Source organism: Alligator sinensis, unplaced genomic scaffold (assembly GCF_000455745.1).
Source record: "Alligator sinensis unplaced genomic scaffold, ASM45574v1 scaffold684_1, whole genome shotgun sequence".
NCBI lineage: Eukaryota > Metazoa > Chordata > Crocodylia > Alligatoridae > Alligator > Alligator sinensis.
In genome coordinates, this window is record NW_005842681.1 from 381,789 (window position 1) to 406,334 (window position 24,546).

General features: G+C 42.1%; 1 protein-coding gene across 2 annotated transcripts in view; it reads right to left on the reverse strand.

The window, feature by feature from the left end:
• PHIP (pleckstrin homology domain interacting protein) overlaps positions 1–24,546 on the reverse strand; it is a 155,124-nt gene that overhangs the window by 61,512 nt on the left and 69,066 nt on the right. For both annotated transcript variants that reach the window (XM_025215870.1, XM_025215869.1), the window contains 4 exons: positions 15,348–15,476; positions 13,981–14,206; positions 2,615–2,752; positions 1,217–1,400 (listed from right to left, as the gene is read on the reverse strand). In XM_025215870.1, coding sequence (XP_025071655.1) covers positions 1,217–1,400; positions 2,615–2,752; positions 13,981–14,206; positions 15,348–15,476 — 677 coding nt within the window. The remainder of the gene's footprint in view (positions 1–1,216; positions 1,401–2,614; positions 2,753–13,980; positions 14,207–15,347; positions 15,477–24,546) is intronic.

A 24,546-nucleotide genomic window follows, 5' to 3' on the forward strand; every position in this document is an offset into this window, starting at 1 on the left:
ACTCTTTGATTCCTTATCCTTCCTTATCATAAAGCTCGTTTTACCTTCCCCTGCCTGTTAAGAATAAAAAACATGGCACAAGGTGGTAACATAAAAATTCTGGTCCCCACAAAAGGGCCTGATATTATTTACCTATTTCCCAAGTAACTGGGAAGAAGTAACTTGCGTTTGTCATATAATCCCCAGTGACATAGAGGATGAGCTGGCTATGTGCAGACTGTCTTGAAGATATTTTGCCACAAGGCAAAGAAAGGCTCACCAATGTCCTCTACTGAAGTCCACTATCTGGGGGTACAAGTACTTCATCAGAAGTGGAACACCACGTTGGGGTCAAGAAGCTCCTCCGCTTTGTAAAGTTCTCCTGCTCTGCGAATATGAGACCTGAAAATTGAGCAGGGGCCAAGACAAATAATCAGGTCTCAGCCAGTAGGACCTCTCTCTGGAACTGCTCTTTGAATGCAGGGCACAGAGTCAAAAGGGCCACTAAGACGAGGGCTTCAAGCAACCACTGGACCAGAAGCAAAGCAACGCCAGAAGCAACAACGGAGAGGCATTACTAATTATCTCAAGAATGAATTCCATGGCCGTGGTAGAATACTGAGGGATAAACGTATTCTGAAATTAGGTTATTTTCTGAGGCAAAAAAATTAAAATGAGGAGATTGCAAGCAACATTGTTGCTAGACTTGCAACACCTTCACAGTCTGATGAAGGAAGTCGTTGTTTAGGAAAGCATATGCTATGCATCTCTAAATTAGTCTATAAAGGTGCAAATCTACCCTGCCTCACAAGAATTTACCACTAAGATTACATCTAGATTACTTTCAGAAATGTTGCCCTGGGCTGGTGTACTATCTTTGCCAAAAGGAGTTAAAATGTAAAAACAGGGTGTTGTCAGCAAATGGCAGTTGAACAATATTGGGTTACTACTTACAGCTAGGACACTAGAACTAATTTTAGGCAAATATGTCCCTGTTGCATAGTATGAAAAGTTAGCCCCACAACCTCCCCCCACACCATGTGCCAAACTATTGTTTTCTTATTCAATCTCTCCTAGAAGTTAATTTCTTCCTCATGATATCATCCCCCCTCTTCCAAAAATTAAAAACCCATCAAGGAATATACATACCAAAACGAAGTAACTGCATGGTCACATGCCACCTAGACCAAAATCCAAATTTAATCTAATTAATAACTTTCAGAAGAGACAGCCTTACCTGGCTACCCCTGATGACAATTCAGGTACCACAACCCTTCGACTCCAAGCCACAAGGTCCCGCTCGGTGGCTATTTCACTTCTTGGTGCATTGCTATGCATCTGTCGCACACCTTCAATTTGTCCACTACGCCTTAAACCTATATTTGGTGGTGAATGTACTTCTGAGGTAGTACTTACAGAGCCTGCAAAATTAATACAGGAGTACTTAATCTGGATTCTAAGGAAAAATTCTCAGAATCAAAAATCAAAAATAGAATTACAAACTACATTTTTCTGAAGTAAAAGATGAATTAAATTAAAGTATTAACTGGATTTATGTATAGCAATAATTGCAAGAGGAAAATTTCTCATTCCAACACAGGATTATAGAATCAGTAAGCAAGAAGCAGAGCAATTTAAAAAAAAAAGCTCAAAAATATAAGCTGATGATCAACTATTTTTGACTGAAAGAATCTAGGCAAAACATGTTCCACCACTGTACTACTCTTCAAAACTACTCACCTGCAAAGTAAGGGAAGTATCTTAACATCACATAGAAATTAGGAAAGTGCTTGCTAACGGATTTTGGTTCTAAAGCTGTTTTGGCATGTGCGCTAGCTTTCCCTCCCTGAATTCAGCTGTTCCTTAGGAAGTGCAAAAGAATACTACCCTTAAAAAAAAAACCCCCAAAAAACAAACCCCCAAGCAAACAAAAAATGATCCACTGTAACGTATTTGGTGACGGGTGAGCCCTATCTATTGGATTTCCAGTTTGCAAGCATAAGTGATTTAATGAAGAACAGAACAAGGCAAGCAAACAAAAAAAACCCAAAGGGACATCCCTCAAATTCTTAATAAAATTTCAATCCCCATATCCTTCAATTTCGCAATTCTTGCTCCTTCACATTTGCCTTCTAATTTTAATCAAGGTTTTTATAGTTCTGCAGATTACAAGGGTACTTACAGCAAGTAAACTGTAGTGGACCTTGCTAATGCTCCTACACTTTTTCTCTTTTTTTTCTCTCTGTAGTGTAGAAGCTACAGCATTTTTGTCCAGCAACTAACCATATCTGGATTAGCTAACATTAATACAATAAATGTTCTCATCTAAACACTATAGAGTACTGCAAAATTCCTCAAGTTTTGCTATATGTGTATTGTAATATTACACTCTAACTTCATTTCAGCATTAGTGAAATGAATCCATTAAACAAATCCATCCTAAAAGTGATCCACAATGATCAAATGAATCCATTAAACAAATCCATCCTAAAAGTGATCCACAATGATCAACAGAATGACTGGAAAGTGGAATATTATGCCGCTCTCCCCACCCCAAACAGTAATACATGTAATTCAGATGTATCCATTAATTTGCCGTTTCACATATATGTTTATATAGCAAAGCAAAGTCTACCTCTGCTTAACCGACTGATATTGCTAGTTCCTGCCTCCCCAGAACGTCTTTGATCTTGTTCTTGCTGAAGCCTCTGTATCATGCTGTCCAAAGGACTTACTTCCTGGTTTGCTTGTTGACTGAGAACTTGGTTCAATCCTAGGGAGGATGGGAAGACAAGGTGACCAAAAATAATTACACTAATGTCACAAGACGCTGAATATTCCAAGTTGATTGTCTAAATTTTACCTTAAAAATCACAATCATGATAAAAGTAACTACATAATGAAAGTCTATTAATATACAAGTATATGTATACGTGTATTGTACACAAGTATAAGTGCATATTAACTGTATAATAAAAGTAACTCAATATTTAACTGTGCTAACACAGATTTTAGGTATATAGTTTAGGCATCCAGTTTTGTTGGATTACTTGCTATTGATTAGATTAAATTCTGTGTAGTAAGAACAATACAATCAAAATTAATACAAATATGATGGTTAATAAAACTACTCTTGGACTAGCAAATATTTTCAGTTACAAAAAATCTTTATTGGGAAAACATTCAACTTTAGTATTTTCAATTTAGTTTATAATAAATTTGGTTTATATAGTTTATTTCAGATTATGACAACAGCCTAAATCAACAGTGAATATACTGCTTGGTTAAGCAAAGTAACTGGTTCCCCAAGATGTTTATCTACATATAATCCACTCTCTGTGGCTGCGCAGCAGTTACACAATAGCTTGTAGGTGGTTAAAAGGAGAGCTAATGGAACAACAGCAGGACATAAGGGCTAGGGCAGACATTCAAAAAGCTGGAGCCTGAATTGATTCAATCTCTGCAGGTTAGTCTAATTAGCTCCTGCTCCTGTTGCACTGTGCAGCGCCACTCGGAGCAGGGGGGAGCTTCCTTCAGCCCAGCAGCTTCAACCTGAGGTGGGCTGAAGCAGCCCACTGGGAAGGGCCTGGCCCAGCCTGGGCTGTCCCCTCTTTCTCTGCTCTTAACAGCACTTTCATGCTGGTTCAGCTCAGCCCTGCAGCTCCAGCCACTGGCAAGGCAGGTAGATGGCAGGGGCCATGCCAGCCAGCTCTAGCCATGCTCCCTCCCCTGCCACTGAAGTGGGGAGAGCGAAAATAGCTGACAGGGGCCACAGTCCCCCGGTGTGGTGGGGGAGGGGGTGGAAATAAACCCCCTCCCTGCTCACTACCTCAGAGGACCATGTGTCTGGCCAAGCCCCTGCCCCTGCTCAAGCTAGAGAGCAGAGGGGATGGGCCAGCCCTGGTTTCTGGAGCAGAAAGCATAGCCCTGCTCAGGGCTGCAAAGCATCTGGGATGCTGGGGGACTCTGGTTTAACTTAAAGTAGGAGGGAGTCTGGGACAGAAGTTGCATAAACCAGTTGATGCAAATCGGTTAAATCTGATACTATATTCAACCAGGTTTATCTTAAACCAGTTTTGGCCATTTTGAAACTGGTTTATGTGCACTAAATTTATATTCTGTTACAGTTTTAAATCAGTTTTGATCACCTAAACTGGTTTATGTGCATCTTCTGTCCGTAGCCTAGAGATTAACAAATAGGAAATGTATGGAGAGAGTTCTACAGAACACCTCTACTTATTATTTAGACCATGAAATTGGCTAGGTGAGCAACAGTCCAGGACACACAGCACAAAGCCTGGCACACAGCACAAAGCTGGCCCTCCAGCCCAAATAATTGCCCACCCTTGCGTTAGGGGAACCTAACCCTTGTTCCCTTCTCCTTGCACCCCTTCCCCAGTCCCAAGTTCCTGGCAGGCAGTCAAGTTGGTGCTGGAGTGTTGTGAGCCACTTTGAGCCATGTGGGTGTAGCTGGAGCAGTTCCGCCTGACCTGACCAGGGAGCATGCCAGGGACTTGGGACAAGGTGCAGGGAAAAGAAAGGGAAAAAACACAGCATGGTACCAGCCCATCTAGGCTCAGATAACTCACAGCTCCTAGCCCCCTTCTCCCACCTCAAGTCCCCAGCACACAACCAGGTCGGGCAAGAGCTGTACCAGTTGCACCCACATGGGCCAACGTGGCATGCAGGAACACAAATGTGACACTGGCCCAGCCCAGCTGTGCATCAGGGACTCCAGGAGGGGGTGCAGAAGGAAGACGGCTGGAAGCCACAGGTTATCCAGGCCCGGCCAGGCTGGTACCACGCTGTTTTTCCCCCTTCTCCCTGCACCCCTGAGTCCCCAGCATGTAGCCAGGCCAGGCCATGCTGTGTTCCTGTGTATCACTTTGTGCCACATGGGTGCAGCTGGCGCAGCTCCTGCCCAACCCCACTGTGTGCTGAGGACTCAGGGTTGGGCAGGAGTTGCGCCAGCTGCACCTTAAATGGCATGCAGGAACACAGTGCAGCACTACGCTAGCGGTGCCCATGCACCTACCAGACCCCAGCCTGGCAGCGCCTGGATAACCTACGGCTCCTGGCCCTCTTCCCCCCACCGGTGGGGAGAAACTTACCTGAGCTTTAACTTTCAGGGGGCTGAGCTGTTTGGTCTGTGAACAGCTGCAAAGTCAGAGCTGCGCACAGACAGCCTCGCTAGGCAGAAGCCTGGCCAAAAGCTCAGTGCCCATCTTGGAGCAAACATTGGGGGCTGTGGGGCAGGACAGGGCGGGCAGAATGAGTGGCTGCTGTAGCAAGCTACGGAAAGTGAGAAGGGCGAGAGGCACCGAAAGCCAGGACAAGCATGGGCCGGATACAATTCTCCTTTACAGGAGCAGTCACAGGCTGGATAAAATCACTTGGCAGGTCAGATGTGGTTCACAGGCCATATTTTGCTCACCCCTGGGCTATAGTCAAAGTGCATCAGAAGCCTAAAATCAACTGATTAAGGCTGAGAACCTAATTGGTGACATATATTATTTCCTTCTTGCACATATCACAATATAGTTATAAGAGGGTGACAAGACAGAGAAGCATGAGAAGCTTCTGCTCAAAAAACATAATGAAACTGATAAAGACTTAGATTCAACCATCAAACCAACCTATGATGCTTTTCCTCTATATTCAAGGAGGGCATGAAGGACCTTGAAAGTGAAGACAAGCGCTGCTTGCAGATGTTAAAGAAAAACAAAAAAAAATGGCCCAGCACACACCCAAAAAAGATAGCACAGTTGTTGGTCCTGGCAAGTCCGACATCTGTATAGATCAGGAACTTTAGTGTAGCTTTTCTGGTGCTTTTACCTAATAGCTGACTGAATCAGCTTTAGATAAAAGCACCAAAAAGCCCCACTGAAATGCCCAATCTATACAGATACTGCAGAACTGGGTCAAAGTAATGCACTGCTTCTTCTAGTAAAGCACTTTTTTTGTTTCGTATTTAACATCTGCAAGCAGCCAAGATGCTTAAGTGTGACATCAGAAGAGGTAGCCAGCAGAAGAACGCAAAGGGGGCTGACATGATCTAAGTGATTTTTACAGCAGCATTCTGAATAGACATAAATCAGGTATGACAGCATTTTTCAAGACAAGAGAAAAACATGGTACGAGAGATGCTGAGAGCGTGGATGAAAGATCTGGCTAAGCTGGATAGATAGAAAGACCCTATCTTAGTTGTTATGCAGAAAGAATGCACAAAACTAAAACAAAGAACACTCCCCAAGTCCTCATTCATTCTGAGGCAAAGGCGATGCCCAACAATGAGACAACACCTGATCCCTAATGGAACATGCAGTAAAGGACCAGAGGGATAAACTAACTGCTAAGTCCCTATTCAAGTAGAAATGTGCTTACGAAACTTATAAATTGATAGACTGTCCCAAGAGTCTGCCAGCAAAAATACCACAAATGTCTATAAAGGATCTAAAAAGAACACTTTCTGTATAACACAAGATAATGTTCTTGGTGCTTAGCAAGTGAAGCTTTATTTCCCCTGAGTTACAATGAGATATGGGAATATGAATTTCAAGTGAGTAGAGGAGGGATGGGCAAAGTCTGGCCTGCGGGCCAGATCCAGTCAACCATGGACTCTATTTCCCAGAGGCCCCTGCCCGCATTGCTTGGGCTGGTCTCCATGGAGACCCCAGCCACACCTACATAGGAAAGCTCAAGCTGGGGCTGCCATGAAAACCAGCTGCTGCCTCATACGCTGCCCACTCGGCTGAGCAGTGCAGGGAGCTGCTGGTAACTTGCAATGGGGGCAGCTTGCTCCGGAGCCAGGACAGAGCTGTGATCTGTAGCCTGCACACTTTGGACAGGGGAGCGCAAGCCAGTGATCGCAGCTTTGCCTCAGCTCCAAACCAGGCTGTCACCACTGCAAGCAGCTGGGGCAGAGATGTGATCCCCTGCTTGTGCGTCCCTGCCCAGAGCGTGCAGGCTACAGACAGCGGCTCTGCCCTGTCTCCAGAGTGAGCTGCCCCATCATAAATTCCCAGTGGCTCCAAAGCAGCCCCCTGTGCTGTGCTGCCAGTGCAGTTATGGCTGGTCTCCATGGCAACCCCTGCCTCTGCTTTCCTGCAGGTGTGACTGGCATCTCCATGGAGACTGGCCCAAGCCATGAAGGCAGGGGCTGCCGGGAAATGGAGTCTGGCTGCCAGCCAGATTGGCCATTTTGCCCACCCCTGGACTAGACAGATACCAGATACCTTGCAGACCAAGCCCTACGAGGAGAGACTAGAGAACCTGGACCTTTTCAGCCTCCGCAAGAGAAGGTTGAGAGGCAACCTTGTGGCTGCCTATAAGTTCATCACGGGGGCACAGAAGGGAATTAGTGAGGATTTATTCACCAAGGCGCCCCCGGGGGTTACAAGAAATAATGGCCACAAGCTAGCAGAGAGCAGATTTAGATTGGACATTAGGAAGCACTTCTTCACAGTTAGAGTGGCCAGGGTCTGGAACGGGCTCCCAAGGGAGGTGGTGCTCTCCCCTACCCTGGGGGTCTTCAAGAGGTTAGATAAGCATCTAGCTGGGGTCATCTAGACCCAGCCCTCTTCCCTGCCTATGCAGGGGGTCGGACTCAATGATCTATTGAGGTCCCTTCCGACCCTAACATCTATGAATCTATGAATCATATTTACCGGAATCAAAGACTACTCTGAATTAAAGACAACCTTTGCTAATTAGACTCTATACACTGAAAGATTCATAAACATTATATTTTGCATGTACAGAATCTACTTAGTCTTAAATTAGTCTCTCTACCACTGCAGCAGGAAAAGCAGTAGCAGGCAGCGGGGGATTTAAGTGGCCTGACCCATACCCCTTCGACCAATGTCTGACCTCCCCCGCCTCCCCAGCCTACGTGCCCCTCTCCCCACCCCCGACCCAGCTGCAGCCCTGCTCCAGCCCAGGGAACAGAGCACATGGTTGCTCCAGCCCCAATTCAGACACACAGTGGGGCAGGTTGCAGCTGCAGCTCCGATCCTGGGGGCTTAAGTCAGAACTGGAGCTGCAACAGCCACCTTCTAATTTAATTCCCGCGGCAGACTCCATTTCCTAGCAGTCCCTGCCTGCGTTGCTGCAGCCAGTTTCCATGGAGACCCCAGCAACGGTGGGCCTATGACAGCATGGTGCCACGGTTTCCACGGAGGCTGGCTTTGGCAGTGATGTCAGGGCGCATGGCTGTGCAGGTGGGCTACTCCATGGCTAGGGCTGGGATCCTGCAGTGGTGACAGTGTGCTCTGGAGCCGGGGCAGAGCCAGGATCTGCTGCCTGCACACTGTTTCCCTGGGTGTACAGGCAGAGGGCAGCTCTGCCTTGGCTCCAGACCATACTGTCACTGCCACAAGATCCTAGCCCCTGAGCAGCTCCCTGCCCAGCTGTGTACCCTGCCAGTGCTGCATGGAGCCCAGCCTCCATGCAAATCCTGGTCCCACACTGTAACACCCCTGCCACTGCTGGGTTCTCCATGGAAACTGGCTGCAGAAACACAGGCAGGGTTTGTTAGGAAATGGAGTCCACCACAGGCCCAATTCAGCCCATGGGCCAGACTTTGAGTACCCCTAGTCTAGAAGAAAAAGACCTGAAATGACAAAAAAAAAATCATAATTCAAACAAACATGCAAAGAACATTTAACTAACTGATACTATCATCATCTGTAAGCAGATTAATTCACATAGAGCACAGAACATGGACATTGCACAGTGTTCCAAGAGGCAACATATATAAATTATATTAAACACTGCTAATGATCTTGTTCTTATAATATAATATTATGTTTAAACATATGTTCCAGAAGTTCAGCATGTTACAGTTGTGCTAAATCAAGAATCAGTTTTATTCAACATTTATGTGGCATTTTTCATATGCTATGATCTGCTTTTCTCTGAAAGTAGGAGGGAGAGGAGGCTAACTGGGCACACGTGCGGGCTCTCAGCACACATATACCCCCTGCAACGTATCTGAGGCGGCAGAGGCTGACAAGCAACAACGGGGGCAGCAGCAGCTAACCCCCCCCCGAAGATAAGTGGGGCAGGAGCCAGTGCAGCTGCAGAGGATCCGGAGGGGAAGCCCCCGGATCCCTCTTTGCTGAGTTGAGCGAGGAGCCGTGCTCCCGAGATGTGTGAACAGGGAGCCAGCTAGGGGGGACCCTTCCCCCAGGTGACAAAGGGGATCCCCTCAGAGGCTGCTTCTAGGGGCTTGCCCCAGAGCACCAGGATCCGAGACCCCCCCCAGCGCGCGGGGGGGTGGGGGGTGGGGTGTTAGCCGGCAGGCACTTCCGGGTAATTCGGGTTACCTGATTGGCTGCTCGGCCACTGCTCAGCCACCTGATTGGCTGCTCGGCCACCGCAAGAAAATTCAAACCGTGGGCTTTAAAAAGCCCGCGGTTTGACTCAGTGCCCAGCAGTTGGGTGCAGTAGGAGGGAGAAGAGGCTGACTGGGCACACATGTGGGTTCTCAGCATACGTGTGCCCCCTGCAACGTACCTGAGGCAGCAGAGCACCTGACCCCCCGAAGTTAAGTGGGCTAGGAGCTGGCGCAGCTGCAGAGGATCCGGAGGGGAAGCCCCTGGATCCCTCTTTGCTGAGCCGGGCAGGGAACTGTGCTCCCAAGCCACGCACGAACAGAGCGTGCAAACAGGCGCACTCTGTAAGGGCGTGCCTGCATTTGCGCAGGTGTTCGTGCGAGGCAGGCGCACAAAGAGTAAGTGACAAGAAGGAGCACTTAGCAAGAGCGATGATGACTCGAAGCTCAGCAGCTAAGGTAAGAGCATGGGATGCAGCTGCAGCTCAGATGGCGCTGCCCACCCGTGGTTTCTCTGAGCTGTCTACTCAGACAGAGCCCTGCCCCCCTGTCTGCCGGGGTGGCCTGGCGGTGACCCTGCCATCAGGGGAGGGGGGGAGCCCTCTTGCCTGTCCCTCATGTGCCCACCTTCGGGCCTTGGAGGAGCAGGTGAGGGAACTCTAGGAGGTAGTGAGCAGGCTAAGGGGGATCAGGGATGATGAAGCTGTGATTGACAGGCATTTCCATTCCCTACAGCTCCAGATGCCCACGGGTGAAACTCCATGCAAGGAGTCTGCAGCAGGGGAATGGAAGACAGTCACCTCTGGATCCAGGCAGCAGGGCCTGGTGTCTGCTTCCCCATTGCATGTGGGGAACGGATAGAGGGCCCTGACAACCATGGAGGAGACAGAGGAGGAGCATTTTCCTGCAAAGGAGGTGATCCCTGTAGCCCCTACCGGGCAGGCTGGGGGATCACTGCCCAGGCAAAAGAAGAAACATTGAGTGATTGTGGTGGGCAACTCAATCCTGAGAGGCACTGAGAGGCCGATCTGTCGAACAGATCCTATGGTGAGAGAAGTCTCCTGCATGCCTGAAGCTAAGATCAGGGACATCACTGAGGTAATTCCTGCTCTCATTAAGCCCTCTGACTACTATCCCATGGTCCTTGTCCATGTGGGAACCAACGATGCAGCTAGGACCAGCCCTGACCGCATCATGAAGGACTTCCATGAACTGGGAGACAGCCTCAAGAAGACTGGAGCACAGGTTGTATTTTCTTCCATCCTTCCAGTTGGCAGCAGCCGGAAACACCAGGGTGCCCGCATCAAGGAAGTCAACCGGTGGCTCCAGAGTTGGTGTCTTCAAGAGAGCTTCGAATTCTACAGCCACGACCAGCACTTCCAGGGAGGAGGCTTCCTGGGAGATGATGATCTTCATCTCTCTCCCAGACATAAGTATCTGTTCGCCCGCAGGTTGGCTGATCTCCTCCGAAAAGCTTTAAACTAGGCTCAACGGGGGTCGGGAAACCGGTTGTCAAAGAGAGCCCAGGGTTGGTAAAGCACAAACAAGACGCCAGATCACACCAGGTAAGTATTAAGGGGTTGGTAAGCCATAAACAAGGCACCAGACCGCACCAGGTAAGTAATAAAGGGAACACACACCATCAAGGTACAGGGGCACCAAGAGCCCCCTCTGGGGGACTAAAATGTCTTTATACAAATGCCAGGAGTATGGGAAACAAGCAAGAGGAGCTCACACTCTTGCTTGCTAGCACCCAGTATGACCTAGTTGGACTAACCGAAACATGGTGGGATTCTACACATGACTGGATGATAGGCATTGAGGGGTATAGGCTGTATAGGCACGACAGAGTGGGGAAAAAAGGTGGGGGGGTAGCACTCTATGTTAAGGAGCAGTATACATCTTCCACCATTAAGGCAGGGGTGGAAGAGGGGAACACCAAGGCATTGTAGGTCAGGATCCAGGGGGGGCCAGGGGAAAAGGACTTGGTCGTGGGGATCTACTACAGGCCTCCTCAACAGGATCAAGAGCTAGATGAGGCATTCTCCAATGTATTCTCCGGGCAGCTAGCAGACGCCACACAGGCAAGGGAGGCGGTGGTCATGGGAGATCTAAAAACTACCCAGATATCTGCTGGGAGGAGCAGACAGCCAAAACAAGCTGCTCATGGAGGTTCTTACACTGTGTGCAGGTCCTCCACCTAACCCAGGTGGTGTCTAGTCCCACCAGGGGTAGCGCTTTGCTTGACCTGGTCTTAGCAACAGGGGATGATCTCGTGGGGAACATGCGAGTTCATGGTAGCCTGGGAGACAATGACCATCTCTTGGTCAAGTTCACTATCCAGCGAAGGGTGGGTAAAGTAACTAGTGGGGCTAAGGTGTTGGGCTTCAGAAGGGCCAACTTTAGCATGCTTAGAAGGCTAGTTAGTGAGGGGATGCAACTCAAGACCACAGAGCAAATGGGGGTCCAGGAGGGTTGGAGGTCTCAAGGGAGTGATCCTTGGAGCTCAAAAGGAGTCTATCCCATTACGTAGGAAGGGAAGTAAGGGGGCAAGAAAGCTGGTTGGTGGCTGAACAGGGAACTCCAGGAGAGTCTGGGGGCAAGGAAAGATGTATAGACAATGGAAGCAGGGAGCAGCCACCAAGGAGGAATATATCTCCCTGGCATGTTATTGCAGGGAATCCGTTAGACAGGCCAAGGCAGGGCCTGAGCTCAGGCTGGCTTCAACAATCAAGGACAATAAGAAGTCCTTCTTCAGGTATATAGCGGGCAAAAGGAAAGCTCAGAGCAACATAGGGCCCAGCAGGACAAATCAGGACAGTTGGTGGTTGATGCAGGGGAAAAAAGCAGAGCTCTTCAATGAGTCCTTCACTTCAGTATTTCTATGTACCGACCAAGCCAATTCCCCCACCTCGATCATTGACGGATGTCCACATGGCACCAGTCCGCCTACAGTTAGTTCTGAAATAGTTAAGGAGCTCCTGGAGGAGCTGGATGGGTACAAGTCAGCAGGGCCAGATGACCTCCATCCACGGCTGCTGAAAGAATTGGCCAGTGTCATAGCTGAGCCGCTGTCTTTTATTAGGCCAACCGCATGCTTGGGGTAGATACGATAATGTCATTACAAGCTGTATCGTAATACATATGCAGATAGTCAGAATTAGGTTTGCATGGACAACTGTCACTTGAGCACTTTTTAAGTTTAAGTGTTTGAATTTACAATCAAAATAATATTGTTCCATGCAGTTCTTGTGTGTGCAATCTCAAGGTTTATTTTTTGGGGGAAAAGAGGGCAACAATTCTATTATGTACAACTGTAATAACCTCCCATTAATGGTTCAGATTTAGCAAGCATTTATTTCTGGATTCGATCCCAGTACACCTATGTTCTCATCATTTCCAGAGAACTCTGTAGTCCTTTAAAGAGTATTATCAACACTGCACTTTAGAGAACGACACTTTTCCACCTGAGCCAGCATCCCACATTATGAGATGCAACGGAAATACTGGTTCATGTTTTAGTTCTTAAACATGCAATAAGACACAAGACTTTAGAGACAGGACTACAGAGAAAACGTCTGTGTAATTTGAGCTTTGAAAAAGAACTGTACATAAAGCTAAGAACCAGCTCTGTGTGAATGACCTTTTAACCAAAAGCCATCTTAATTAGTACCATCAGTACTTAATGTACTTCACTTCTGGATTTCACAAAGCCTTGTAGAATACTATCATTCACATCACTGTTAGGCTTTGTGTACTATGCAGCGGTCTACTCCAAATGAATGCTGTATCAGAAAATGCACCATCAATTGCCCTGCACAAAACAGTTCCTACTACAATATAACCTCACAAATCCGGCCTTCTCAGGACCGAGCACCTGCCAGAAATTTGGAAATTCTGGATTTTTGAAACTGGAGTGGCGGCGGGGGGTGGGGGGGGGGGGGGGGGGGGGGTGTTGAGAGAGCTGAATCTCTTCAGCATTCACAAGAGACGGCTGAGAGGAGATCTTGTGGCCGTCTATAAATTTATTAGGGGAGGTCAACGGGGAATGGGGGACGCGCTGTTTACTAAGGCATCCCAGGGAGTGACTAGGAATAACAGGTGTAAACTAGTTGAGAGTGGATTTAGGTTAGATATTAGAAGAAATTTTTCACAGTAAGGGTGGCCAGGATCTGGAATGGGCTTCCAAGAGAGTTGGTGCTATCACCTAGCTTGGAGGTCTTCAAGAGGAGGCTAGATAGTCACCTGGCTGGGGTCATCTGACCTTGGTCCTCTTTCCTGCCAGGACAGGGGGTCGGACACAATGATCCATTGTGGTCCCTTCCGACTCTACAATCTATGAATCTATGAAAACAGGGATTGGAGCCTTTGGTTTCAATTTTAATGGGTGCTTCTTTTGACTGACTACAAATTTAGCCTGCCAGGTCCTAGAGTGAGTTTCTCAGCTAGTCAAAGCCAAATCTTTACTTACATGCTTCTTTTTTTTAACCTATTTAGCATACAGAAAGGACTTTTCAAAAAAATCAATAAATCTGAATCAGTCATTATTTTAATTAACCCTTGTAATTCAATTTTATTAATATCTAAACACTGAACTAGGTTATCCTACAAAAACGCAGTTCCCAAATACCCATAGTTACAGTACTTTGGATTGATATTCAGTGTACCTGAGGAAGTCACACCCATTTGAGGAATAAGCTGCTCTTCCCTGCAGTTCTCACGACCTGGAACTAATCTCTGGTATCTTGCTGGATGAGGGTTGCCATCAACGTCAACCAAAAAGGGAGGGGGCATGAGATGTGGCGCCTGTTGTGTCTGTTCATCTAAGACAAAGTTGTTGGCATCACGGATAAGAGGCCGATAATCACTGTGAAAGAACATCTGATCTGCTATCTGTAACAAAGCCAATTTTATGTTTTATTACAAACAGTTAAAAAGATGAAAAATAGAACTATTCAAAACAAGAATGTCTGCAAAAAGCATTCAATTTAAGTAAGATTTGTAGCAAAATAAAATGATTATAAAAGTAAAGTAACTTTTACTCCCTTACAGGGGAAGAGCTAACAGGCTAATATTTTTCCAAATCTAATGCTTACAGTTTTTGTCCTATATACATTAGAGAGGGGAAAAAAAAGAATTATTTTAAAAGCTATAGTGATGTGGCAGAAAACAGGATAAAACTGGCTTGAACAGTTTACAAATCATGATGCATTGTATTTCTGACAGCTACAGCTATATTACTGCATTTTAGGAGCTACCTGGTTGGAGGAAAATGAGCAGGAAATTATTTACACCAATTCAGTCATCACATTTTGTCAAAAGAAGTTTTAACACAACTAATCTGTTTCTATTATATGTTATAAACTTGAAAAAGTCTGTCTTCAAAAGAAAATGAAAACTGATCTAAATAGTGTCAGGTTTACAATGTCAATCCATTACTGCTGGTAGCCTACGCAAGTATCAGAAAACATCTAGGATGCATAGGAATAACTAGTAAAAATTATAGAACATACAATACATATATATTAGGTATCTGTCCTCCTAAGAATTTTGTGGGCAGGCGATGCCATAAAAATAATGTACCATGATCTCGCTAATCTAAACAATAATTAGAATTCTAGCTTTCTTATTTATAACAGGACTAATACAGAACCAGTCAGGTCATGTTTGAAAGACAGGGTCAAATCGAGAAAGGGTTCCATCCACAGCATACCAACTCTAACCACATTAAAAGTGTTACACATTTCACTCTGTTTCCCTTCTAAGTGGCATTTAAGCTCCCTCTTTTGTTTGAAACTGGATGGAATTTAGTTTTAGGATAACATGATGGACAGATCACAGCTGAATGGGAGTTAGAGAGCATCAGCAAGCTACAGAAAATGTCAGTGTGGTAAAAATGCATGTAACAGTACAAAACAAAGAACTAAATTATACCTTTCTTCTTGGGGTGGTACTTTAACTTTAAAGTTTCATTAAAAATATTTGTTTGAGCACATTTTTTGAACTCATAACATGGGCATTTTTTGCACAATACCTTGTCATATTTGCTACTGGAGCCAAAGCCAAAAATCAAAAGGTGACCATGAGAGTCTGTACATGCAAAATGTTGACCATCAGGAGAGCACTTGCAGTCAAAAACTGCACCATGTCCTTGCCCTTCAATCTGAAATACAGCAACAGACAAAATTATTTATTTTTTTTAACCAAACATGGGGGGTGGCTAAATTATAATCCTTAAAATTATGATGCTGATCTGTATGAAAATATCCAAAAACAATATATACTCTTAGATGGAAGTTATTTCTAGTACACTGTTTACTTTTTAGCCATTCACTTTTCAGTGAATTGCATAGCAATGCTCATGAAAGATGCCAGATTGATAGCAACTGACAGACTTTATCCACAAAATAGGCATAGTACAGGAAGTGACAGTAAAACTTTCCCCTTTGATGTCCTGCTGTTAAACCTAAACAAAGAGCTGGGTCCAGTTCAGGGTTTCAGTCACCACACCCATTCAGTCCTCTACCTTTCTGCTAAATTTGCCAAGAAGCACCACAGCAATAAATGCTTTACAATACTTGCCCACTAAAAATGCACTGAAATTACCAGCCCACATATACAGATTAGCTTTGTGCTTCTACACTTCCTACTCATATTTTCTTGTAGGAGGGACAGGTTGAGGGAGATTTAGATTGGTGTGGTCTTAACTCCAGTTTTTATAGATCTGCAAATATTTTAAAAAAGTAATTTTTACCTGATACTCATTTTCTGTTTTCCAGTTCCATTAAGCCAGAACAAATGGTTTTTTGTTTTTCCCTGCAACCTGTCAATCAAGCAGAGGTGACCAATCACCACTCTGAATTTTTATGCCTTCAGCACCTCTTCAAATAGCCCCTTCCTATTCTCCCCAGGAATGAATTTTTGCATCATCTTTGAAGAGACAAAACTTCTTTCCTAACTATGGCAGGGTTATAAAAAAACTGATAGAAACAACATAATTAAAACCACACATATAATACTGTTCACTTCTATAGTACCTTCTCACTGAGGCTTATCAGTACCATTTTTAAAAGTCACTGAATTAAACCTCGCAAATTCTCATGAGCTAGGTACTATTATCTCCATATTACAGCCTAAAAGGTCAAGTGTCTTGCTCAAGGTCATGCATGTATTAGTGGCAGAACCTTCTCTCTCTTCCCAGTCATTTTAATCATTAGATAATATTCTCATACAGAGGGCTCTCATCAAAATGAAGTGGGTTTTTGGATTAATTAGTAAAAATGGAACACAAAACAGTTCTCTCAAATGTAGGTTCTGTTTTGCTAAAAGAGTCCTTCTAGAAAGTTACCTTAACATCACATCAACTAAAAAAATAGAATCAAATTTAGGCTTAGTGAACGTGTAGATGTGAAGTAAATTAGCTTTACTGATTATTTTATTTGTTTTGTTTTTTGTTTGTTTGTTTTTTTAAAGCAGCTCACCATTTTGCTCAATAAGGAAATTACAGCTCTAGTAGGGCAGGCCCTTTACTTCTGCAAAGGAATAAGCCTTGCAGATTCATACTAAAGCCCTATTTAGCCATCAGGAAAAAAGGTAATATAGACTTTAGTTCCCACAATAGCCTCCAAGAAAATAAAAACACAATACCAAGCTTCCTAATGATAACATCCTCACTAATTCAACTTCAGGATGCTGCTCAGGCTTAAGACATTTTTAAAGACAAAGACATTTTCATAAGACAAAAGGCAAGAACTAGAAAGAATGGATGTACTGGTTATCGTGAAATGATGAGTTTTAGAATAAGGTTTTTGCCTCTCTTAGGAGAGATGCCTTGAATGGACCAGTCTCAAGAAAAAATATAAAAAGCTCTGATCCTTTCTTATAAATACCAGAATGCAGCTTCTCTAGCTATTAGTACCATATAAGTGCTTTGATTTCAGAAGTTGCCAAAAATCTTTCTAATCCAAAATTGTTTTGGGAAGGATGGTAGGAGGTTCTACTAGATGTGGCAGGCAACAGATTTCTTCACTAAATTCTTCAAATTTAAAAAGAGTTGATGCTATTTTAGACTTGATTTTGGCAATTAGTGTGAACATCAGAGAGGAGCTGGATGTAGAAAATAAACCGGGATTTAGTGATCCAATGTAAATTGAATGAAAAGATAAATACAGGTCCTTAACTTAGAATGTTGTGTTTAAAGAAGGAACACTTTGTAAAACCAAGAGAACTTAGTTACATGAACTAGACTGAAGTTTAAGAACGTGAATGTAGAAGAGGTCAGGCACACAAAAAACGTACGTGGAACAAGCACAGCAAGTAAGGGGAACACGTGCATGTAAGATCTTCAGCCTTAAATGAATGAATAAAATCACCTCAAAAATGATTTAGAGTCCATAAGAAATGGAAGAAAATAATACAGCAGTCCTAGAGTGATGTGCCCTAAAGGTCAAAAAGCATTGGGTGGGGTACAGCAAGGATTGCCAAAAATCAAGCTGAATTAGGACCTTGCAAAGAAACAAAATAGCAAAAGGTTCTTTATTTATATAAACGAAGAGACAAAAAGAAAAAGGAGTGCAGTTGCTATGTAGTGACAATGGGGTAGAGATTAGAGAGAATGCAGGCACGCTCAAAAACAAAAAAGCAGTTTTCAATAAAGATAATTAGCTAGAACATGGAAGAAGAGGCAGGACAGCTAGTGGGAGGTGAAAAATTAAATGAAGCATAACTCAAGAGTGCTTAATGATTTCTAGTTAGGGAGCCAAATAATCTCCACTCCAAAATTCTGAAAGAATTAAACACATGAAGTTGTAGATCTTGATAAATCAATTAAAAATATCTGCTTGAAACTGTTGGGGAAGGGGACTGTAGTATTTATTTTTTAAGAATGGGAAGAAAAACGATTTGGGTAATTACAGGCCCATTAGTATACAAGAGTTTAGAACAAATTTTGAAGGGAAAAAAGAAAGGACAATGTGTAATCAAAAGAGTTTACAAAGGCTGATCACACCAACTAACTTTTTTTTTTTTAATAAGAAAACTGCTTTGTAGATAAAGCAAATGTAGTAAGATCTAATTATCTAGATTTCAGTAAAGCATTTGATCCAGTACTAGAGGATAATTTATTAATTCACATAAAGATAATCATTAATATGAGAACTGTAAGAGATTAAGAAACAGGCTAAAGAAAGTATGACAAAAAAAAGATGTAGGGCTGCTACTAGTGATGTAACTAGTAACACGTGTTACTTGTGTTGTAACTAACAAAACTTCCTCATAGATCTGCCTTGGGACCAATCTTATTTTTTTCATTCATAACCTTGATACCAGAAATAAGAACTTATTAATTAAATGTTTACAAAACAGAAATGGAAATAATTATAAATAAAAAGGAAAGTTGAAGCATTATAGTAAAAGAACTGGATGACCTTAAGAGTTGGAGATGCAAAATCAGAATAAGATTATACACATGACCATGCACATTAGTATTAATACTATTTTTTTCTTTAAACTGGGAGTTCCTCAGTTGGAAGCAATGGAGGACATAAAAGACCAAGGTATGCTACTAGGACACAGGATTACTATGTAATAGAGCCATGAAAAAAGGCAAATGCAATCCAAGGAAGTATGGGGAGAGATATTTCTGGCTAAGTATGACTGACACTGGTTGAGGCACTGGTGAGACCTTATCTGGACTACTGCATACAAATTTGTGTCCAAAATTAAAGAAAGATTAATTAAATTTAGAACAGATGCAAAGACAGACTACAAGGATGAAGAACACAATGGACGGCCTATTTTATGAAAGGAGATTAAGAGAACTTTTTTTATTAAATGAAGCATAATTAACAAAATGAACACTAACAAGGGATATAGCTGCTGTCCATAAATACTAGTGACGGAAAGGAATATTCAAGTTAAATGACAATATAGGGACAAAAACAAAACGTGAATTAATCAGATTTGAATACTTCTCAATAAAAACTATAAGATGCATCTCCCTCTCAGAAGAGTAAGCTTTTTGGAACAACCTTCTACTAGGAGGAATAGGGACAAAAATCCTAACCATTTTTAAGACGAAGCTTGATCAGTTTAGGGAAAGGAGATGGGATAGGATTGTTTGCAAAGACCTCGCCAGTCCTATGTTCTTATTTGTCTTGAAGGAGTTTCTAGGATAGTCTTTGACAACAATGTATTCAATATGTTTTGCTTATAGCCTGGATGTTAGCTATATATTTAAAAAAAACAATCAATCAGAGATGAACATATCCATAGAAGGATATATATTGGTACGTGTTCTGTCAAGATTTTCAAATGCCATTCCTTTTAGATGTTGTACATCCTCTCAGGCATTTCATCAAGGGTAAATTCTAGAAAATGAGCATTAGCTTTTTCTTGAGCTAAAAGAGTATTAAGAGGGCTTCCATTAGGAATCTCAGTTCTCATGGTTCCTGGTCTATTTATAAAGACTAGATAAATGAGTCTGTGCTTGCCCATGATATGATAAAGAAAGAGCATCACAAAACTTTAAGAACAGAAGTAAGTAGAACCACCTTGCTTTTTAGTAGATTACTGAAAAACAAAGTTTTTTTAAAGATCTTTATCTTAAATTACTTTACATCTCAAATATGTTCCCAGACCATGAAACCTGCATCAAGGTCAAAATAGTCCAGTGTGATCCCAGAAAAAAAATAATTTATTGATCTACAATGAAATTGACCAATAGGAGGGAAAAAAACCTTGATTCTAAATCCCCAATACTAAAAGTGTTCAAATGAACAGCTGATTTTCTCCCCAATCTGGCCCATAACAGCAACTGACTATACAAAAAAAATTGGGCTCTGATCTCCAGCAATCATATTTCCAAAAGGGAATCCAGTCCCCATATATGATAATGGCTGATGAGTTGCACATGGGCTCAGAATGCTCTCCTCAGAGTTGATCAGAGCTTGCTAGGAGAAAAAGTTCCACATGGACAAATTAGTATTCCCAAGAAACAAAAAGGCATCTTTCAATTGGAGTGATGATGCTGTGAAGAGCAGCTGCAAAGTTTATCAGATTACACTGAAAGTATCTAAGTCTAGCATTATAGGTCTGGGAATTAGGTTGATGAGATCAGTAAAAAATGACTTTTTGTAAGCCAGAAAAAAAGCATTTTGTCTAAATTACGTCACCTGCTATATTTTAATTATAATAAATGGACTTCTGGCTATGGATAAAACGTTAACAACACTATAAAAAGGGGATAAAACATAGTACTGCACAGGGATGCATCTGAGCTCTTCATCTCGCTCTCTGTTCTCTTACACGGTGATGCAAGTGTCCGCTTGCAACCAAGGATTAAAAACAAAAAACAAACAAAAAAAAAGACTAAAGACTATAAACAGACTTCCTGAAGAAACAGGAGTGTGAAGAAATTCCAAATTGCAAATGACAGCCTCTGCTTGATTGACAACTTGCAGGAATAAACCCGTATGCTCTGAATCAGTGGATGATGGAACACTGACAACATTGATTCCTCAAAATAAGGGTTAAACAGTTCTAAAATGCTTAAGTCATCATTTTATGTATTTTCCTTAGAACTGAAGTTCAATACTGAGAATACAAATAAGCATCACCAGATCTAGTAGAACCATCTTTGCTAAACATCATGCTCCACATAAAGGAGACTAAGTCAGTTTCTAATCTTAGCTTGAAATAATACAGCAGTTCAAAAGAGAACAAGGAAAGAACCGATTCACCCAAAAGTCCTCATTCTGCAACTGCATCTGTGCTGGTAAAACCCAGCTCAAGTGTGGGACCCCCATTCGTTTCAATGGAGTTCTGCATACACAAAGGATTCTACCTTTGCAATTTCAGTTGCAGGATCAGGACCCAAGTTTGCATATATAATAACTATGAAATGTTTTCTGAAATGGAAATCACACAGATATCAGGAAAGCTACATTCACAAATTTAAATTTTTTTCATCTGATCTTTGGATTTGGTAACCTTTTGTGTGTAAATATGGTATTGTCAGTTACTGTTTTATAATTATTGTCTTGGAATGTGTCACTGAAAACTTTAACTACACTTCAAAGTTGAGAATATATAAATTAATTTGCTACCTCTCATTAAATCCTCAACCATACATGTAGTGGGGTTCAGAGATCCCATGCGAGTATAAATATTTTTAAAAGGTGAGGAAAGGAAGATGAGAAGAATTATACAAACTAGAAACAAAAAAAGCACCAGACATCCTATGGAAAAAATATGACTGGATTAACAATGCATAGTACAGCAATTACACCGACTTATTTAGGAATGCAATACTTTCAAGAATTAGGTCCCAAACCTAGGGATTAATTTCAGAGCTCATTTCTGAAAATCTCGTCTGCATTTTTGGACTTTTGAGTGTTTGGCCTGGCAAGCTTAGTGTTAACTCAATACTTTTCCCACAAATTAGATTAACATGTATTCGCTTTCTTACAAAGATCGGATGAATTCTGCTTAATTGAGTGTGCCTCCTATTTTTTTATTCATATTCTCTTATAACTAGTATAAAAGCAAAACTGAGGGGAAAAAGATGGATGTATTTTGCTCACCAAATTTTCTGAAAGGTGATGTGATAAGCACATCTCATAGATTTCATAGACATTAGGGCTGGAAGGGACCTTGGAAGATCATCGAGTCCAGCCCCCTGCCCCAGGGGCAGGAAGTCAGCTGGGGTCACAGGATTCCAGCAAGATAAAAGTCCAATTGACTCTTAAAGGAATCCAGAGTAGGTGCCTGCACCACCTCTGGTGGCAGTCTGTTCCAGGTCTTGGGGGCTCGGACTATAAAGAAGTTCTTCCTTATGTCCAGCCTGAAACGGTCTTGGGGAAATTTGTGACCATTTGATTTTGTCATCCCATGGGGCACTCTGGTGAACAGGTGTTCCCCCAGATCCTGATGTACACCCCTTATATACTTATGATACACTTCCCCCATTTCCCTCCGTATCTAATATATTTCCTTTTGAAGCATGCAGTATATTCACAAAGTGAACTTTATATTTTAGCAGTTTTGAAGGAGAAATGCCTTAAACAAAAAACTATTGTTGATGGCTTTTGAAATTATATATGGTTAGCACAGGTACTGGCATCTCACCTCACATAACTACCAAATATATATTTATGATAGTTAAGTGCCTGGTTAATATAGACTAGCCAAATTCCCTGATGGTCACAGCTCTATCTGAGAAGTTCAGGTTGTTTTCTTACTAGGAAAGTATTCAAAACAATTATAGTATTTGCCAGTAGTGCTGAAGAATGTAAAACAATATTTGTTACAGGTTTAGAACAGCGTGTTTTTGTACAGCAAGTTATCATGCGCACTTCCTCTAGTAAGTGCCAATAAAATACTCATTTAATTTAAATGACATGCTGCAAAATATAAATGTCTATTCCATTTGGGTTTTTTTATTATTTTATTCCAACTCCAGAAAGCTTCTAACAATTTGAATCTGCCAGAATTGTATTCTGTAAAAGAAAACTAAGAACCAAAAGAATATTTCTCATTTCTACACCACATTCATATAAAAGCATAAGCCTAATTTTTTCCAGGCCAAGAAAGCAGATGAACAAAAACTTAATTATGCACAACGAAGTTTCATTTTCTAGATTGACAAATACATTATTTTTAATGTATTCTATAAATTAAACATGTATTCTAAAAAAAATGCATCACCCGCAAATTGGTAGGCAACAAAGTCACTTTATGAGCTGTTAAATGACATCACTTAAACTCTTCTCTACACTGAGATTCTTCCACTACCGTTACTTGAACGTTGAGGAGGCATACCTATACTATGATAGAAGTGTGTCCTGGCTACAAAAGGGACAAGCACACCAGGCTGACCCAGGCTCACACATGTGGTTTAAAGCCTGAAGTAAGGCAGTCAAAGTCACTCCAGGGTCCTCCCCAGTGACCAAAATCTCAGGCATGTCAGAAAACAAGGTCTTAAGAGAAACTGCAGTGGGATGCTCCACATCAAAGCAGTCCCATCCAGGATCTTTGAGAAGCCTTGTATATTCAAACTATATGTGTTACAGAAGAAATGCAGGCTTAGGAACGTGTTTTATGTTTTCAAACAAAGGGATGTCTGAGAGAAGTAAGTCTTTTCAGTCTCTTACATGGCATTTAAAAAATACCCAGATAAATAATAAAACAAGTTAATAAAATGTGTGACCTACTAATTTCATCTAGTTGAAATAGCAGTCATTACAATTTTACTTTAAAAAGGGAGATTATGAAGTAATTTTGAAATATTACAATCTTTCCTGAAAAAAACCTGATGACTTGAGGGAAAAAAAGGCTGAATAGAAAGATATTTGGCTTAAATGCACTTACACAAAGGTATCATCACATCTTTGAATATCTTATGTTTTAGCATGCAATAAGGATAGACAACTTGGTGATTTTCAGTTAGCTGAGTTCAGGAAAACAATCTCTGATAGATTCATACTTAATTTTATGTTTAAGATAAACAAATATAATCATTTTATCCAAATCCTTGGTAAGAAGAGGCAGTCTACTTTAACCTTTATGTTAAACTGGGAAAGACAGTAAAAAAAAGTAAAATATTCAATGTTATGAAAAACAACAAATAAACCTTCATTAATGTTGAAATGTATAATAAATTTTTAGTACAGAAAAATTCTCTATTAAAATCTTTACATTCTTGTGAAACTAAATACCTATCGGAAGATTTTACCACCTCTGCACCATTTTCCTAGTTGTAGTGTTTATAAAACCACGGTATCAATTAGCAACACTCTTAAACACTCCTAGTAGACATTTATTTTTCTAAACCCAGCAAATTCAATAATAGCTAAAATTCAAAGATTTTTGGAAGGCGTCTCAAAACTAAGAGTGTAAGATTATCCTTTTCCCTCTTCACAAAATAGCAACACATTGATAAAATAGTAAGTTATGTAATTTTCAAAATAAATGTAGTGTCTCATCCTGCAACAGAAAACAAACTAGAGAAGTAAATGAGGCTTCACAACATAAAATGGTCCACACCTCCATGAATCTACTTAAAAGATGAGGCCCTGTAACATGCAAGTCAGGGGATAGAAACCTTAATTTTTTCAAAGCGATTTCAGTCCTGTTACACATTTTGCATCTTCTACTCCTGCTCTGGTTAAATGAATTTCAACATTTTGCATTTTGTTTTTATGCTATTAAACCTAAACTCACTCACTCTTGCCCTC